The sequence below is a fragment of the Anser brachyrhynchus genome, assembly GCF_964034855.1.
Source record: "Anser brachyrhynchus genome assembly, chromosome: 1".
NCBI lineage: Eukaryota > Metazoa > Chordata > Aves > Anseriformes > Anatidae > Anser > Anser brachyrhynchus.
The window spans coordinates 51,575,011-51,594,052 of record NC_137694.1 but is presented as its reverse complement, the minus strand read 5'-3'; the positions used below and the strand labels follow the sequence as shown (position 1 = coordinate 51,594,052).

The 19,042-nt window shown below is 37.9% G+C and overlaps 1 protein-coding gene across 9 annotated transcripts in view; it reads right to left on the bottom strand.

The window, feature by feature from the left end:
- Positions 1–15,666, bottom strand: part of RASSF9 (Ras association domain family member 9) — a 37,122-nt gene extending 21,456 nt beyond the window's left edge. For 2 of the 9 annotated variants that reach the window (XM_080588278.1, XM_080588280.1), the window contains exons 1-3: positions 15,231–15,512; positions 7,665–7,693; positions 5,659–5,711 (exon numbers count right to left, since the gene is read on the bottom strand). Coding sequence is in view for 3 of the 9 variants with exons in the window: in XM_080588270.1 (XP_080444396.1) it covers positions 5,659–5,711; positions 6,543–6,614 (125 nt within the window). In the remaining 6 variants the exon portion in view is untranslated. Of the gene's footprint in view, positions 1–5,658; positions 5,712–6,542; positions 7,641–7,664; positions 7,694–10,393; positions 13,336–14,853; positions 15,150–15,230 lie in introns of those variants that run through there. The other 7 variants (XM_080588272.1, XM_080588270.1, XM_080588273.1 and 4 more) reach the window with 7 other exon arrangements.
- Between the last annotated feature and the right edge of the window lie 3,376 nt (positions 15,667–19,042).

Here is a 19,042-nt window from a genome sequence, read left to right as displayed (position 1 = left end):
TGGCCTGACACAGTGAAGGTTTGAGAAGAAAAGAGAGCTAGATGTCTGCCAAAATATTTTCCAAGATGAGCAACAATAACAATTTGCTTTACTGGGAAAACATGCTTTGATGTGTATATTGCAACTGCTACTGAGGAAGCAGCTGTGATACAGGAATGACAGATCCATGAAGAATTGCACAGCCAAAACAAACACTGACATATCCAGTGGTAGGTATTCTTTAGACCACGATATGGGAAATAGGCGTTTTCAAATTCCTTAACGTTAGTAAGCCACATGCAAAGCTTAGGAATATCAGTATAGTAAATGCTACATCTCGATTTTGAGCAGTGGCTAGTTCTCACTATATGAGAAGTAAAGATGCCACTGCTTTTTTTAGCTAGCACAAAAATTTGCTACATTGCAAAAATATAATTCTCTGTAGAGCTCCTATATGTATTTAAGTGTTTGTGCTTATTTAAGCACTAGTTATACTATACAAAACCTATGGGGCTCCTACTAATAATGTACAGAATGTATCTAAAATTCCATCACTTGAAATAATACAGAAGAATCAGAATTATGTATAGCTCATTTAAAATGTAGGCTTCAAAATGGCAAAATTAGATGTGTTATTACAGCTAATAGAAATTTAGTTTATCTAACTTCTCCCATCAGAATTTTTGTAACCGTCTTTTAGAAGCACCTTGGTTATTTATGAGCTTTCAACATTAAAAGAATTGAGGGGAATTCCATGGGTTGTAGGTACTATTTTTGTTGTTGTTCTATGAATTTCTGTTCAGCTCTTGTTGAAAGGCCAATGTATACTTTTTCCCTCCTCTAGGTTTGTTGATATCTTGCTATGTGAAGAAATAAACACAAAGCATTCTGAGGCTGGGTCTGGGCTGCCAGAACATGAACAAAGTGCACTATACTTAGACCAGTGATAATAAGGTAAGTTGAATAAAGGGAACAAGATGCAGACAAGTAAATTATAAGATTAGCAGTGTGCGCTTGCAGCCCAGAAGGCCAACTGCATCCTGGGCTGCATCAAAAGAGGTGTAACCAGCAGGTCGAGGAAGGGGATTGTCCCCCTCTACTCTGCCTTTTTGAGACCCCACCTGGAGTACCACATCCAGATTTGGCGTCCCCAGCACAAGAAAAATGTGGACCTGTTAGAGAGAGTCCAGAGGAGGGCCACAAAGATGATCAGAGGGCTGGAGCACCTCTCCTATTAAGAAAGGCTGAGAGAGCTGGGGATGTTCAGCCTCAAGAAGATAAGGCTCCAGGGAAACTTTAATGTGGCCTTTCAATACTTAAAAAGGTCTTACAAAAACAACGGAGAAGGACTCTTTACTCAGGTAGATAATAATAAGACAAGGAGAAATGGTCTTAAACTAAAAGAGGATAGATTTAGACTAGACATTAGGAAGAAATTCTTCACTGTAAGGGCAGTGAGGCACTGGAACAGATTGCCAAGAGAAGTTGTGGATGCTCCATCTCTGGAGGCATTCAAGGCCAGGCTGGATGGGGCCTTGACCAATGCGATCTAGTGGATGGCATCCCTGCCTATGGCAGAGGGTTTTAACTTAGATAATCTTTAAGGTCCCTTCCAACCTGAGCCATTCTATGATTCTATGATTTCATGCTACCTTTCCGATACTCCCTGGGCTAAAGAAGACTGTTATGATTACCTCCTTGTGAACTTTTAAACACAGAGCATGGCTCAAACAATTCTACGCTTGATGACACCATACGGGACATATGCAAACCTCATTCATGCTGAAAGAAAAAAAGTCCACATGGACTTGATTTCTTTTCATCAATTCCCCAAGTTGAACTGAGGCTCAGCAAAGAACCTCTTCTGTTCCTTACAGTCTGTTCTTTATGACTACCTATTGTCATCACTGCTCTAACTGCTCTAGCAGCAGCCTGTGGCGTATTTCATGGACACTGTACTCTATGATTCCAAAAAGGAACATCGAAGGAATCACTATTTTTATCTACTGTTTTTAAAACACCCCTACACCTCCAAGCTCATCCCCCAAATATACAAAATTGCTTACATCTACCTTACGCAAATTATGATCCTGAATACTATTTTTACAGCTAAATCCAGCTTTATAGGTTAGCAACTACAAAACTTAGGAATTCATGAAGTGAAATATTTATGTATATAAGTATATTTGAGTATTGCTCCCTCGATGATACACAGGATAGGTCATGTGATGTTGGATGAGAATGAATGTCAATGCAAAGATGACTGAAAGTGGCAAGGAGCCAGGAACGGAGGCTTAGAAATGCCCTTTCTGAAAATGCAAGCCTTTGGATCTGCCCAGTCATCCCATTAAATACTATCCTTAAAGCTCCCCTTTATTATTTCAAATCTCTCCTATTGTGTATTGTAAAATTAAAGAAACCACATATCATTTTTTTCAAAAGATCCAAAGCCTAATCACATCAGCATCCCAAATCCAGCATTTGCTATCTTTGCTTTCTTAATTTTTGTCATTTAATAATCTTTCAAAACAGTTTATATGTATGTATATAAAGATACATTTCTTATATAAATAGACATAAAAATATCACGTATTATATGATACATATATATATGATAAGGTACATATCATATCATATATACGTGTATATACATATATATATATATAATATATATATACATATAATAAAACCTAGTTTGAGTATCTCTTTACAGTTTGCCAGGAGTGAGAATGGCAAGATGAGCTTCAATTTTCTTCTGTATTTATTTCAATAAATTTTGCAGACTATGGAACTCCTGTTAAAGTATTCTGTGTGATCTTCCCTATTTAGTTTGCTTTCATTAAAGTATATTGAAGGTGTCTCCTCAAAAGGGGTTCTATCAAGACCTCATTTACAATCATTTTTTTCTTCCTTTTTTTTTTTCTTCTTCAGATTTCTCTCTTGAACTTTCTGAAACTTAACTCAATGACAAATGTGTTCCATTACTTACAATATTTGAAGAGCTGAAAGGAAAAAAAGGATGAGATGATGAAGTGGACTTACAGAAATCTCTAAAGAGCTAAATTGAGTAGTAGATACATAATTATGCTAACAAGAAAAGTGGCCAAAGCTTTTTCAAAAAGAAACTTGAAGCATTTTACTATCCATTAACAATCTGGGAGACTTGTGCAGCTTATGCTTTCAAGTAATTTTCTAAAATTGCCTATCAATGAATGCTTCAATATGTGCTTAGTCAGGGACAGGTTGATGGGGTCTCTGAAATATCACTGCATCCTCTCTGAAGAAGCTACTGAAAAAAATGAAATAAATTGTTAACCTTACCGGCTGGGCTCTGACCTAGCCAATGATATGCTAAAGATGGCACAAAAGTTTGCAAAACTAGTTCTAGACAGCTGAACAATAGAGATGGGGAAGGCAAAGAGGGAAGAACTCTCATCTGGAAGCAAGGTCAATGCTGGATCATAAAGATCAAGAGGAATGGGAAATTCTCTGGATTAATGTAAAGAAGAAACTAGATGTGACAGACAGAGAGAAGAAGAAGGAAGCTGATTGCAGAGGGAAAATATTCCATGACTCATAAAAAGCTATGTGAACAAAATATTCAAACTTAATCATGACCTAAGCCCAAAGTCTCTTCCAGAACCATGAGGAAACAGAGATAATGAGTAAAGAAAAAAAAAATCAATCTGTTTTTCAACTTTTTTTCATATGTTCAGTTTTTCTTTTCCTTAGTTAAAATTTTTTGAATCCTCTTAGAAATATCTCTTCTGTATCCAGCTGGGGCCATCTCACTCTAAACCATGAGTCAAGATGAATTATGTCATAAAGATAAAGGCCTTGGAAAACTCTTTGAGATAACACCCCTGAATTTGACTGAACACTTTAGGAAAATTACATTTAAAAATTTCATGCAGCTGAAAAGATGTCACACAGACATCATAAAGTCACACTTTGTGGCCAAAGACTAAGGCAGGTCCAAGAAATCATGAGGCTAGTTTTACAAGACGCATCTCCAGCGGGATACTGACTGTCCCAAGAGGACTGTGACTCCAGAAAGACACCACAAACTACGTGTTGTCTTCAGTTCACAAAAAGGCAGACGTGAGTCAACATTCAAATTAATCTGATGTTTCTTTACTTCATGTATCCAAATGTCTTTGCAGCTAGGGATCCTTTCAACATATGAGCAATGTGGATGACTTTATAGTTTAGGGAGGATAAAAAGACAGTTTAATTCTAATAAGACACTTCATAAGCTGAAGGGATACAGCAGTGACAGCTAAATGAAGGCATTCTTCCTTCTGCCATGAGAACAATTCTGTCGTGTTTGGAGAAACATACATATTTAGAAGTTTTCCATGACACATTCACATTCTGTTTAGCACTTCTGCATTTAAAAGGACTCCTGTAGGTACTCAGTTTAGTAATATGTAGACGTGTTTGAATGCAATCTACAGAAATGTCTATTTCTGTACATATTATTTATACGTATATGATGAGTTGGGATTAGTAATATATTTTATTTAACATTAGATATAGATGATACAGGTTAAATCTGTAATAATGTATGTGACAGCATATTTTATTAGCTAAACATATGCATTACAAGATCATATATAACACAAATTGTCGTATGTGCATTTGTGTACTAAACATGGGACGCACCTTAATAAAAAGAAATATGCTCAAGAGGCAGTCAAGCACTCAGAAACTTTAGGCATCACAGTTGAAGTTTTCCATGCTACTTAGTTCAACCAACACAAATTAAATTCAGCATATCCATAGTTAGGTGCCTTCTCTCCTTTACATCAGAGCCCATCTCCTGAATGCGTACAACAAATGCTCAGTTTTGCCAGAGTCACAGAACGTACTGAGGCCTTACTGGCACTGAGTGTTAAAACTTTCAGGTACTTTCCCTGTTGCTGACGTTCATAATCTCCTCTTGGGCACCTGAACTTCCACAAAAAGCAACACAGAACAGTTCAACACCTAACAGAATTTGACAGCAGCAAGTTCAGGAGGAACTGACGTAGCATAGACAGAAACATAAATTGAAGGGTAGAACTTAAATATTTACTGTTAGTCTACATTCAGATGTTCACTGCATAACACATTACAAAGTTAATTAGAACAACAACCAACAGTCTGATCACCTTCTCCCAGTAAAGCCTTCAACACAAAGCTTTGTCTTTCTCTGAGCTACTGTAAGGAATGTGTGCAAGCCAAGACAAAATGGAACAGCTTCAACAAGAAATACCAAGAGAATTTCACTTTGGAAAACTTGACAGGACTTCCCTGACAAATACATGTTGAAGATGCCAGTATGGGTTTTTTACAGGGGTGTTCTGGACACTGGGTCACCTGGCTGCAGTTTGTGTGCCATCACACATGCTCTGAACAGGGCTCTTAGGTGGTAACTCATAGCTGAAAAAGGTGAAAGACTAATCTTTTCTTAATTTTTTAAGGGTGTGAAGGAGGTACATAACTACAGTTTTCAGGGTGGATGTGAGACCTGATGGTAGTACAGGTAGCTGGAGAATGCTGACAGTTAAAATGTTACTACTGAGGGTTTTAATCATAATTTAATGGACATCAAAAGTTTTTAAAGCTAGTCTTAAGTGACCACAATGACATCTAGGTATCAAAGCCTCTTTCATAAATTTAACCTTAATAACTTACTTTTGTCCAGTATGTGTCCACTTTATATCTTCTCTTTTATGTATGGTACTATGCTTTACAGAAGAAAAAAAATCAGTTTTTTATTACTTTTTTTTTTTTACTATGCCTTTTATCACTAGATATTCAACTGCTTCATAAACTAACAAATTACTTAATTTATCTTCACACACTCTTCTATTGATAGAAGAACCCAAAGCTCAGAAAGAATTAAGTCAAACCATTCACCTGTTCAAGCTCCCAGTATGGTTAAACTGAACTGATATCTATAAAGGTGTCCAAAGGAGGACATCCGTAAATTCCCTCTGCTCAGCCCTTGTACAAAACAGATTACAGGACATAGAATTATAAAATGAGTGACATGCAATGAGTAACCACTTCTGTAAACTGTGTTTTTTGTGACTTGACTAGCGTCACGTAGGAATTTTGCGGCGGGGCAAGGAATAGCATCCCTTCTATTAGGATGGTTCTCCCTTAATCATACATTACCCATCTATAATTCACCTCTCCATTCACTATTCCCTTTTTAATTACTAAAATGAATGGTGCAAAAGATGGTTAAATAGGTGTGCTACAAGGTCTGAGCATGCTCTATGAAGATCTTCCCTTTGAAAATGACTGGGGTGGAGCTCAGCTCATCTACCTTTAGCTATTTAAAATGTAGAGGTATAGTTAAAGATAATTTTCTGACCTTCCTCTGTAATCAGTGGCATAAGATAGGTACCTCCAAAGGGTTGACTAATCCCATACTAAAATGGATGTCTAAGCCTGAATGAATTACCCTCTGGGAATGTTTAGATGTATCCATTAACTGCAAAGAGCACTTAGATGAATAGATACCTAAATAGATACCTAAATGTTCTAAAATTGACTAATATGAAATTCACCTTTTGTGCTTTACTGTGTACCTGAATCTTATGAACAGTCTGAGAGTCAGTAAAACTAAGAACTGTGACCATCCACAACTGCAGTTCCAAAAATAACTCAGGTCTTTGTCTGACACCTGTAATGGCCTTCAAGAGTAAATAAACATGATTAGTTATCTACCGAGACCTTAAAGTATGAGAACCAGAAGTATGATAAAGTGCAATCCTAAATTTTTGTTAGGAGACTGGACTTGTTAAAACAGGATACTGTCAACAAAGTGGCCCTGAGAGATACAGGCAATAATGAAGTTAAACAAGCACACTTAGTACTTTAGCAATCAGTACAGAGGAAGTCTGTCAACAGGTAATGTCCAAGTGAAACAACAGTTCAGCACACCAATTTGCCAATTCTTAAGCCAACAGAAACAAGAGTAGCTGAAAATCAGCATATGATCCTGCATTTATAAATATCACTAATCAACACTGATCAGTAAGCAGAATCCAAATCCGATAACTTCCAAATGAGGCATAAAATGTCATCAAAACAGTGCTTTGACTGTTACTCTGATTTTTGTTGCTGTTATTGTTGCTGTTGTTTAAAGAGTTTTAACAGTGGAAGCTACTCTCGAAATAATTAATCTTATTTTGAATTTGGAGGAGGCTGGGGAAAACAAACTAAGATGTTCCCTATGGATGAAGGAATCTATTAACACAGAGTAAATTGCAGGTTCAAGACCCAAGGGCAGACTGTCTTAAAAATGAGTAGTCTTCACTCAAGTACATTATTCCACTGAAGTCATTCATCCTTACAAGTTAAATTAAGGTAAACATATTTATACCTTAACAAACCAAAACTTGTTGTAATAGATTATTACGTTTTTATAAACTTGACTTTTCCCCTGAACAAGAGAATGTTATGCCTTTTCATATTTAATTTAATCCTTACCAGTTTTGTATTATTAAAATAAGGGTAAAATCAATATATTTTGCTTGTCTAGAGAGCTGATTGTATTTTCCATTATGATGGGAAATTCATAACTCATAATTCTTTACAGTAATGAATGAGAACAGATGGGGTGGGGAATAAAGAAAACAAATTAATCACATTGACAGGTTTTACCCTCTTTCATAGCAAATACCTACCTCTATATAAATATATCTTCTTCCTTTTGCTACTCAGCAGTTGAATAACAAATGTGGAAAAAAGAAGAAAAACAAGAAAATAATCTGAGGAAAACAGAAGTTTACATCATCTACAAGTTTACAACATAGGTTGATAGCCTATTTGATATGGGCTGTATAGGTTGATAGTATCTCACTTCTAATACTAATGTTCAAAAATGTATGTCTAGCAACCACACAAGCACCTAAAACTACAAATGAGATGGCTCAAACTAGCAGATGCAAATGTACTCAGACAGACAAGTATGAGAATCAAAGTCAGCGAAAGAGAAATGCATTTTTAAATAGCACACGTTTGAGAGGTCTGCCAAACTTACAGTGGAAAATTTTCTTTCAGGTGTAGTGTCTTTTATTCCTCTCCATGTGATAACAGAACATAAGTTTCATAGAATTAAAAATATACTCACAAGACAACTTTATTATCTTTACCAGTGAAGACTTTCCATTCTGATTTGGGGTTTTAAAAGTTGCCTTTCTTTCCCCTTTTTCACCTCACAAAACCACCTCACTCCCCACAAGGCATATTTAAAATTATGAAAAACTTTAGACCATTGAAAATTCCTCAGTGAATTATGCGAAATAAAACCTAAACAATCCACTATGTATTCTCATTTCTTTGTGCAGCAGCCAGCTCTAGTGAACTGTGCAAGGATTAGAAACAAGGAACTCCCAGATTTTATTCATATCTCTCCTGCTAACTTGCTTTCACACTCTGCACTTCTATAGAATTTTTCACTGTCTAGTCATGCCATACTTACTTTCCTGAGGCATGTAAATATTATCACCTAAATTACAGCTAAGGAAAGCTAAGTGTGCTTATCAGTTTTCTGAAGTCACAAACAAGTCAGTATCATTATCGCTATTACAACATGTGCTCCTTAAGTGCACATTTCTGGATAGGCCAAGACAGGAAAAGGAGACCACTTGGTGATTCCAGGCACTCTTTGAGGTTCCAGAAAGGTTCTCAATACTTTCAAACATTGTTTTCTTTTGGATAAGGGTCTCCAAAATGTGTAAATTCAAAAATCATTGCTTGGCTCTTGGCTTTTATATTTGTGTAACATATGTGTATGAAAAAAATCTCATTTTTATTGTAAGAATTTTGCAGTTCCGTGGAAAATTTACAGTCCTTGGGAGGTAAAATGGCATCACCGGAATTTGCATGACAACTATACTGCACTCAATTCTAACTAATTTTTGTTAATGAGAGACATAGGCATGGAATAAATGATAAAAATGAGATGACACAAACTAATGAGAGAAACTTTTAGAGAATTCTGTGTGATGCTTGTCTGTAACATAGTGTTTTAGCTACCTTAGAATTACACTGAACTGTATTTGATTAGTACCTACATTCTGTATAGGACCTTGGTTCAACAAAATAATTTAGTCATCTATTTTTCCTTCTAATTCCATTTAGTTTCTCACTCTTTCTTTATGTTCATCATCCTGAGCCCATTTTACTCTGTTTTGTTCTATGTGATGCTTGTGAAATTGCTAGCATAATAACATTGCAGAACACAACAGAAAGTTACCATTTTAGAGTATCATAACACATAAAAGAAACAATAGAAGCAACAATGATAACTCAGTTACGTATGCATACAACTGGGTACCAACATGTCCAACATTCAATTCCAGGCTTCACTACATGTGAATATGGTTTTAAGCAAAAAAAAAAAAATCTATCTTGTATCTCCCTTTTTGTCACCATTAATTTTTATCTACATATTAAATACAGAAGTTGGAGGAACTAATTCATGTTTGTACAGCATTTGTGCTGTCAATGCTTGCAAACAATAATGTTTAAGATCATAATTTTAAGTTATTATTCATCATATGAAAGCAAGAAAAATTAAGATATTCTGAGCCTTAGCATCTACCTTTGTAGGTTAATCAAGAGGTTCTAGTATGTGACTAATTTTTCTTAAAGTTATTAGAATTTTAAAGAAGTAATTCCCCATCTCTGAAAACCTACATCTTTCTACTGATATCATTACACTTAGCAACATATCTGAGTTTTTCTCCCTGCATGGAAAATATTCACTTTTCATTAGTAAAACAGAAAATCACCACTGCCCAGCAAGATTTTTCTTCTGTATTAATCAAAACATTTTTCTTTTTCTGAGGTGTGCTTTCTCAGCCTGACTGACTGTACACTGTTTTAGTGTTTCAGATTAGCTTCAACTTAACCTAAGTAATGTTCCTTCCTTAGATAGTGTAGTATTACATACATCTATTAGTCATTTTATTTACTCCACTGGAATGAAATTGCTGTCTGCCCTCCCAGAATAGTAGATAATTAACTCTTTAGAAATAAGGTTAGTGTTTTGCTAGACAAAAATCTCTTCCTGAAAGTGAAGTGAACAAATATGTACAAAGATTACTAGAAAATGTATGCAATCAGTTTGACCCTTGAGACAAAGCTGACAAGTCTGACCAGAAAATAAATTATAATGTATGAACTGCAGCTCAAAGAATAACTTCTTTGATAGCTCACTAACATACCTCACATTCAAGAAAAAGTAAAAATAAGTGTATGCTCCACCATTACCAAACATACACCATATTTTCAAGTTAAAAATTGAACACAGATAACACCACTGATACAAAATAAGCTTTTATCCCCCACCCTGTGCACCCCTTCTCCTCCCTTCCACGTCCACACCCCCCTTCCCCAACATACATACCAAATGCCTGGTAGTTTTGGATCAAAAAGCACCCTTACAGCTTCATATAGACTTTTCTTCAGGTATGCTCATCCAAGAAGAGTAGTATTAGACATCTCACATGATCCCTTACATGAGACTTACAGAGTGGGTCACACACAGTTCATTCAGATAAGCACCTGATCTCCAGTATAGTTTCCAGTCCAAACCTTAATGCTGAGCAATTTCAGTTTCACTTCACCAAGGCTTAAAAAGTACAGCATCATACTCAACTGTAGAGCAACAGAAGTGTTCTGAGTAATACTCAAATCACTGTGCTAACTAGGTACAATGCAAAACTACTAAAGGGAGGGAGGAAGGGAGGGAACATGGCAATGTTAGCTCAGTATCACATGGATGAAGTCTCTAATCTAATTCATTATCCTACACTGTAATCAAGATTCTGAGAGAATAATTGAATGTTACTCTCACTGAGGAGGGGCATCTGACTTTCAGGACAGGAAGAACTCCAGCTATATCTATACGAATGATATATATGGTCTTTCTTTCTATGTCTGAACCAGAGATGAGATTAATGAGATGCAAACAAAAAGAGTAGGCAAAGTAAATGATTGTCTTCTATATAGACACACTATGCTAACTGCTGTGGCACTGAGAAATTCATGGTAAAAGGTGGAAAAAAATCCATAATGAAGAGAAGAACAATAAATACATTTAAATAACAGATTTATAATACAACTGCTTCATCGTAAAATAGCACTGTGGGTTCAGATGTGTAGTATTGTCAACAGAGCATACATATATTTGTGATAAACTTAGGATCAGCATGAATTACACTGGCAAAAATATTTCTCAATCTATTTGTGCCTAACAGGATAGCCCTGAAGAATCAAGGACAACTACGTGAAGAGAAATTCTCTGTATGTTCTCCCTTTTGGATGGCTACTTTCCTGACCAACAGCTTGCATGGAACTGTAGGGCTTTGACAAATTTGGGTAAGGTTTTTGTGAAAAACCCAAGTGGCCACAATGAAAGAGAAGCAGCAATGGAATCAGCTATTGTTGTGAGATCACTGGGCAGGTTAGACAATGATAGATCCAGATATCCCTGATATGATGGGTAAAGTCTGAAATATTTAAATGACTGATAAACCTAAAGACCCATTCCCAGAAGCGACCAAATCTAGCACCCAAGTGTAGAGAAGTCCTAATCTGACAGAAAACTAATGGGGCATAGATTCCTCTTCTACTTAACAAACAGGAAATTGTATACAATGTGAAACACTGGTATACAAACACAGTAAGCATTTATGTTTTGTATATGTTGCTCATAGTTGGATAGAGGGTTGTTTTGTCTCTGTGTAGTATAATGTGTTAGATCAATACTAGACCTTATCTGCAAAGAACTCAAACTATGTACCTCAGCCTTTGGCTGAGCATTTCCTCAAATCACACACTTCCAATGAGTAGTGTTCTTAAGAGCTCTGTATAAAAATTTATCCTCTTGGGTTTATTCATGTTACTGAGGCTTAGTCCTGCAGGAAACCGTCCCTCTTCCTTTATTGCTTTACAGCATACAGCTGTCCCTACTGAGCAGAGTTGGATTTGTAGGTGGGTGGGGCATAGCCTTGCTACCTTTTGGGCACATTGTTCTCCAAGGGACAATGCCGACAAGCACACACATGTTCTAGGGACTATAATTATTTCTTGATGTCATAGGAGGTTGAAGAATAGCATAAAAACTTACAATTCTTGGAAAAAATATCAAGATATCACCCTCTGGCCAAGAAAAACATGCTGGCGCCACTTTCCTAGTGGCTGCTCCTCTGAAATCAAATCAGGGCTGACTTAAACCAAGGACTTGTGTTGTCTCTCTACTGAGCTAGAATTCAGCAACCCAAAAAGAGTAACACCAACAGATCATCCACATACTGGAAGCAGTTCTGCACAGGTTTTGTCTTCCTCTGAGGTTTAATCTCAGTTTCTTTCTGTAAAGGCTTATGACATCACAGCCAATATCCCCCCTGTTTCCTGCTCAAATACTTCACACATACAGGTAAAATTAGAGTAAACCCTTTTTTAAACTCTGAGTTCTTTGAGATAGAGACTGACATTTTATGACCTGGATGTGAAGAGTCTACTACAAAACAGGGCCCTGATCCTGTACTGGGACCTCTAGGCAATGCTGCAAGACGAGCACTAATTATAGAGGTGTCATCTTGTTATCTGAGCAAATGACTCTAACTCCTTCATTTTCCTTCTGGCTCTTGTTCAAACTGCCTTTGCTGCCTTCATTAAGCCATTTAACTTAGTTTTATGTCCTCCTACTGTAAACAGAGAATTACTCCTCATTTGTTTATCTCTAGCAGTTATATTTGCATGTAGTTAATGGTCATTACATACTTTCAGAGAAAAAGCAAAATGGGAAGAAGGGCAGGGGAAGAGCACTTGCTCCTCCTATACTCCCTCTTTATGCAACATTTTTTTTCTGTTACAACTGATTTTCTCAAAGTGATGGACAAGCACTAGACCTAATAAACAAAGCAGTAGATTAAATATATACATATATATGTGTGTCTCTTTTTGGTTCCTCTTTACAGGTATGCAAACTAAGGCAAGAAAATGAGCCACAGGTTCTAACTCCCCAACTACTGCTTTTGATTTTAAGCTCACTTGACTTCCTTTTCAAGGTTTCAAATGAGTTGGCAAAGATAATATTATAATGAAAAAAGAATTATTTCACAGTTCTTCAGTCATACTACAGGATCCAATTAATAATTGGATAATCAAAGTTTCACTCTCAATATTCAGTATCATATGTTAGCTTTACATACACAAAAAATTAAATATTTGAATAGAAAATAGTTTTAAGAATTACGTATTTTGCTTTTTTCTTGATTTAATCCCCCTCAACTCCCACCTTTTCTGTAGTCACAAGACTTTCAGACCCTTCTTGTTCATACTGCCACAACACCTCTTTGCCAGTAAAGGCCTTCATTCCACACACACACACCTTTTTTTTTTTTTTGGGGGGGGGGGGGGGGGGGCAGGAAATGAGAAGAAAGTACTAGATGTTCACAGCAATGGTTCCTTTGGTATTTTAATTTTTATTGCCTCTTAAAAGCTTTGGATTATGACTTTCTTTTCCTGAGGAATAGAATGTCACATCAGCAAACGCAGTGCGATTAAGGCAATTAGTCTGAAGATATTTTACAAGTCCAAAAGAGAAACAAATTCACTTGAACAGCATGGAAGTATGCTTTGTGATTTAACACAGTTATTCAGGTAACTGACGGCAGTAGCAAATTTTCTATTTTAATGGGAACAAATGTTCAGGTTTATGTAAAAGCATTTCATGTCAAAGTTCACATCCACCTTTCTAAATCTTCAAACAGAGTGTATCCCAATTTGAAGTGCTTCAAAATATTTCTGTTTCTAGACCTATTATCAAAATATACTTGTTTATGCAGTAACCTATGATATCAATAATTCTAAAATGGTATCTTACTTTTTGAACCTCAACTGCTACAATCTTTCTGATTTATGTTCTGTATAATGTATTAGTATTTTCACGTAATCCCACCCCAAGAATAACTTTCAGTATATCAAATGGGAAATTCAAAAGTTAAAACTTGCCCTTAGAAAAAAAGCAAGATATTTTTATGCGACTTTTTAGGGCCCAATTTTATTCTCATAGGAAAAGATTTACCCCCATGTACTCTTAAATATGACCTAAATTTCAGTCGAAGCATCAGTCGAAGAATGAAGAGATGGAATGAAGATTGAAGGAGAACCATCAATTGAAGAACAAAGAGATTACAAATGAGTTTTGAGTTTCTCAGCAAGTCAAAATTTCAGTGCTGCTTCTGTTCAAGTTTATCTAAAATGGGTTTAGCCACTGTAAATTCCATGGTGTCCGAAGTAGCATATTCACTCCAAGCAAACTTTAAAAACTTTAGTGGCGTCCTACCACTTAAAATGATTATATAACTCTGCTCTATGCTATTTTTTTTTCTTTTTACAGTTCATGAGTGTGGCATGTAGAAGTATGCGAAATGTGAGGGTCAAAGTCCCTCTAAAGAAACTTCGCAGGAGCCAGCCCAGAGATCATAGCTGTCACCCAGGACATTTTTATAGGAAAAAAAAAAAAAAAAAAAAGAAAGGAAAAAAAAAGGCACTCGAGTTCAGCTCAGTCTAAAGACTAACAAAAAAAGCCTTCACCTTGCCCACTCTGGCTCTCATGCCGAGCGAGGTGATGGGGTTGGTGCTTAGGGGCTGCAGCTTTCACCCCAGTGAGGGAAAGGAAAACGAGACGCGGAGGGGCCCGGAGCCCGGCGCCCCGCCGCAGCCCTCCCGTGAGAAACTCGGGGAGTTTCTTCCCAGCGCAGGCAAAGGGGGGCCAGGTCGCCCCGACCCTCACCGCCGGCAGAATCCGCACGGCAGGGCCGCCAGCCTCGCCTCCCAGCCCCGGCCGAGCCTCACCTTGTTAACACGGGGGGCTTCAGATGTTCGCGTTGGTTAACACGGGAGAGGTTCAAAGTCAGGAAAAGCTATGTTCCCCTCAATGGAAATAGTGCCCAGAACTCAAATGTGCCAGAGCCAAGAGAGGGAAGAGTCGGGGAGGAGGGGGGAGACTGGGAACAAGGGCCCCTTCCCCCACACACGCCGACTTGGTGCCTCCAGCCCGACTCCCGCTCGCAGGTGAGCCCCGAAGTTACAGCTCCCGGCAGCTGCGTGGGACCGGAGCAACATATCCTTCCCCCAGAACCAAAAAAAAAAAAAACAAAACAAAACAAAAAAAAGTGTAAAATCCATCCCTGAGCCCCATCCCTTTCCCTCCACGTATGCACGCACTTTACCTGTTTTTATGCCGGGTTTTTAATAAATTCCTTCCAAAGGGAGCCATGATTCCAGCGGCAGAAGCATAACATCAGCGATACCCAAACAATTCGAGGGTGTTCCCTTCTCCCCTGTTTTTTTCCCTGAGCTCCTTCCAGCTTGTTAATAGTCACTGAGCGTAGCGATGAGCTGGAAGTTGTGCAATTTACTGCTAACTTTGAACTCCGGCTTGTTGCTGCTGCTGCTGCTGCACCTTTGGAGTCCTGCCCAGCTGCAATCTTGAAGGAGGCGTTTAGGAGCAGGAAAAAGAAGGGGGGGGGGGGCGCGGGGGGGGTGGAACACTTGCTTTTGTGATATGAAGTTATGCTCAGAACTTGCTAAACTTTCAGCCTCGTCACCCTCAGGGCACCAGCCAGCAAATGGAAGAGAAGGGGAACTCTGCAAAAACACACAACAAAAGGATTGAAAACTTTCCCCGGGAGGCTCCAGCCACTTCAGGTCAAGTCGTTCAGCTAAACACCGACGTTAATGAAGGGCAAGCAACAGTTGCCACACCAGTTCTCAGTACATAATAACCTTCCTTTCAAATCAAGGAGCAGTACCTCTTTAAAAGGTGTTGGATAAGTAATGGGAAGATGAAGGGAAAAAGCTAGACCTCTGTGGCCCCTCTGCCCTCCCTGGATTTTGAAGTAAATTATCTGTTTGCATGACAGCCTTTGCAGACCTTTGTGTGGCTAAAAGCACCTTAGTCAACTTTGTAAGTGTGGCCTAGCAGAGAGCAAAAGAGGCAGCAAAACGAAAGATTCAGCTCCTCTCCTACTGGGATGTTGCAGGTCCTTTTGTGTTATTCTTTTGAGCCGGCTTTGGCAGGAGGGAAATGAACACACACTACAGTTCCTGTCTGTTGGAACCCCATTGGAATGAGGGATTTGTAGTGAAGTTTCAGAAGGGAAAACTTTTTTAAGTTTCAGAAGAAAAATACTACCCCCTCCCCCCAGCAATTTGGAATGGAGCATGGGAAAGAGGATGCATTGCACCCCAAAGGCTGGTGGCTGAGGGTCCTGGGACAGGAAGGCTCCAGCACAGCCTACCCTAGCACTCTACTTTGTGCAGGTAATTAGATGTAAATTCCCCTCCCCTCCCCTCCCCTCCCCTCCTCTCCTCTCCTCTCCTCCTTTTCTCTCTCTCTTCCCCCCACATATTACAGGGCAAATTCTTTATGTGGCTTACAGAGTGTGCAACATAATAGGGAATTGTTTTGTTAACTTGAAGGGGTGGGGTATGACTGGACAGTAGTCTACCAGACTGAGTGCTTATCTGAAAAAAAAAAAAACAAAAAAAAAAACAAAAAAAAAACCTTTTTCTAAATTCCCTTTTCCTCCCTTAGTCCAGATAGTCACAACAGCCTGAAGAAAACAAAGCAAAGGCCCATTCCATGGGTTACCTATTACTGGCAGTGCTGGGAATGCCCCACATATTTTCAGTTCAGTCCCACGCCTCTAAATTCTCTGAGCTGTGACCACAAAGAGAGTGACCCGAGACTCTTAAAAGCCTTGTTGGTGTAATCATCCAAATAACACAAAAATAGGAAAGCAGAAATGAAACAACTTTCAGATTTCTCATCCTGCTGCCAGGGGAGATTTTAAGCAGTCTGTTTTTGGCATTATGAACGTAAGCCCAAACCCATTAAGTCTGTAGAAGTCTTTCCTTTTGCTTTCTCAGGTTATATGTGCCACGAAGAGGGGATTTTCTCATATTTAAAAGATAGTGGAAATTTTTCAGTCCCTAAGAGAAGTTCAAGGCATACTTGGCATAAAAATCAAATCACTAAGACTTCCTGTAAAACAATTAATATTCAAATAGCTATTTTTATCAGCAGAGGCAAAATGAAATAGCTTTATCTCCAGAATAATATTAACTTTTCTCATAATTACAAAAACAAATGGGAATCTAGCAATATATGTAGCTGTTTTTATTATTCATAAATAGTCACCTCACAGTTTTAATTTATTGAAATATGAAAATATGATGTAAATTGTTCTTCTTTTACTAGAAAATGCAAAATACTTTTAAACCAAACTTATGTAATGTGGGAACTGGATCCCTCTATGCAAGTAAATCACAATGCTACGTTCATGTAGCTAAGCAAAGAATTGTAGGAAAGATTCCAGTACTAATAAGCAGACATTTTCCCCACAGCTGAGGGAGAAGAGAAGGTTCTCAGTCTATTCAATTTCACAATTAGGCTAACCAAAAGCAGGAAAACAGTGAGTGAGTATATGATAAAGTTTTAGAAAACAATAAAGGAGAGAATCCTAAGAAAAAGAACACTGCTGTTTGGAAAAAAAAAAAAAAAAAAGACATTTAGTAAACCATAAAGAAGAGAATACATGCTGTCTCACTTGGTATACAATTAATCTATAGAACCCAAAATAAATGTATCATAGACAGCAAAATGACTTAGTGAGTTTATACAAACATATATACAGAAACATAAGAAAATGCAATAGAAGGGACATGAACTTCCATTCTTCAGCACATAAACCAGATTCTCAACAGAGTGGAAATAGTAGCAAAACATGTCAGAGGGACAGGTTAATTTTGTAGGCAGTGTTGACACAACAGTTTAGTTAGCTTGCCCTTAAACTCCCAAAGTGCCTCAAACTACCCGCATTTGTATGTACATGTCCTTAGTTTTCTTTAAACTCCAGCTCTGATCTTCCAAGAATATCAGGCCAACATTCCAGACCTGGGCCCTTCCCAGCGTGCCATAGGGGCACCAAAAACAACCACAGGTCAACTTTTGAGCATAATCACCTTCTAGTCATTCTCTGTTCGTGTGAAAACCTACAATGTAAAATAGCTGGTAACATCCCATTTTTCACCCATGAGGTGCTAGGCGTAGCTAAATCATTCTTCTATACAATATCTTCCCCCAACAAGAAATAATGAATGCAAGAGAGTTTCTAGGACTTGCTGTTTGTTTGTTTGTTTGTTTGTTTAAAAAAAAAAAAAAAAGCTCCATAAAATGTGTATGTACTGGACTTAAAATCATCAGACAGACTAGTCAACAATTCACTCTGGTATTTAAAGAAGAAAGAAAAGGAATTATAAATTTTAGAGTATCACTTCCCACCTGGATAAGCTTGATGAATAATAAATCTGGATGCAAATATTTGGTGCTTGATCAGAAAGGTTAAGGTTAATAAATTTAAATGTTTCTTTTGCCATCTTCCAAAGCAACTCACATGGAATATTTTGCTCATCCCTTTGACAAAAATACTGCAGCGTAGAGATGTGCAATCCAGCTTTAACCATAGCAGTCTATGGGTATAATTTCACAGAACGCAAAGAGCCAAATTAACTTTTTGCATGCAACAGGGAGCAGATGTGCTACTGTTCTCCCCTTCCGTTTCTTCCCTCATACCTACTGCTTGGTTCCAGCACCTATCTTACACAGTGTTTGGGATCTCATGTGATCTCCTGGTAAGCAGATAACTCACTCAAATTCCAACCCAGCAACAAAAGTTTGCTCCATCTGTTTTGGACTGATTGGTGAGGTGAGTTGACTTACCTCGGGATCAGAAAAGACCATTCAGATGGTGTGATTTCCAAAGCTGGTGCAAGGGAGGAGTTGAACCAGAAGCAGGACTAAGAGAGTGAAAGAGAGGAAACACAGTGAAAAAAAGAATCAGAAACAGGGGCAAGGCACAAGACCTCCCCCTTTGGCTGTGTGGTAGGACAACTTGGCAGCTCAGTGAAACCCTATGTTAAGAGTGGATTCACATTAAATGACTTCATCTAATACAATGACTTGCTGTCCTCTTTCCTC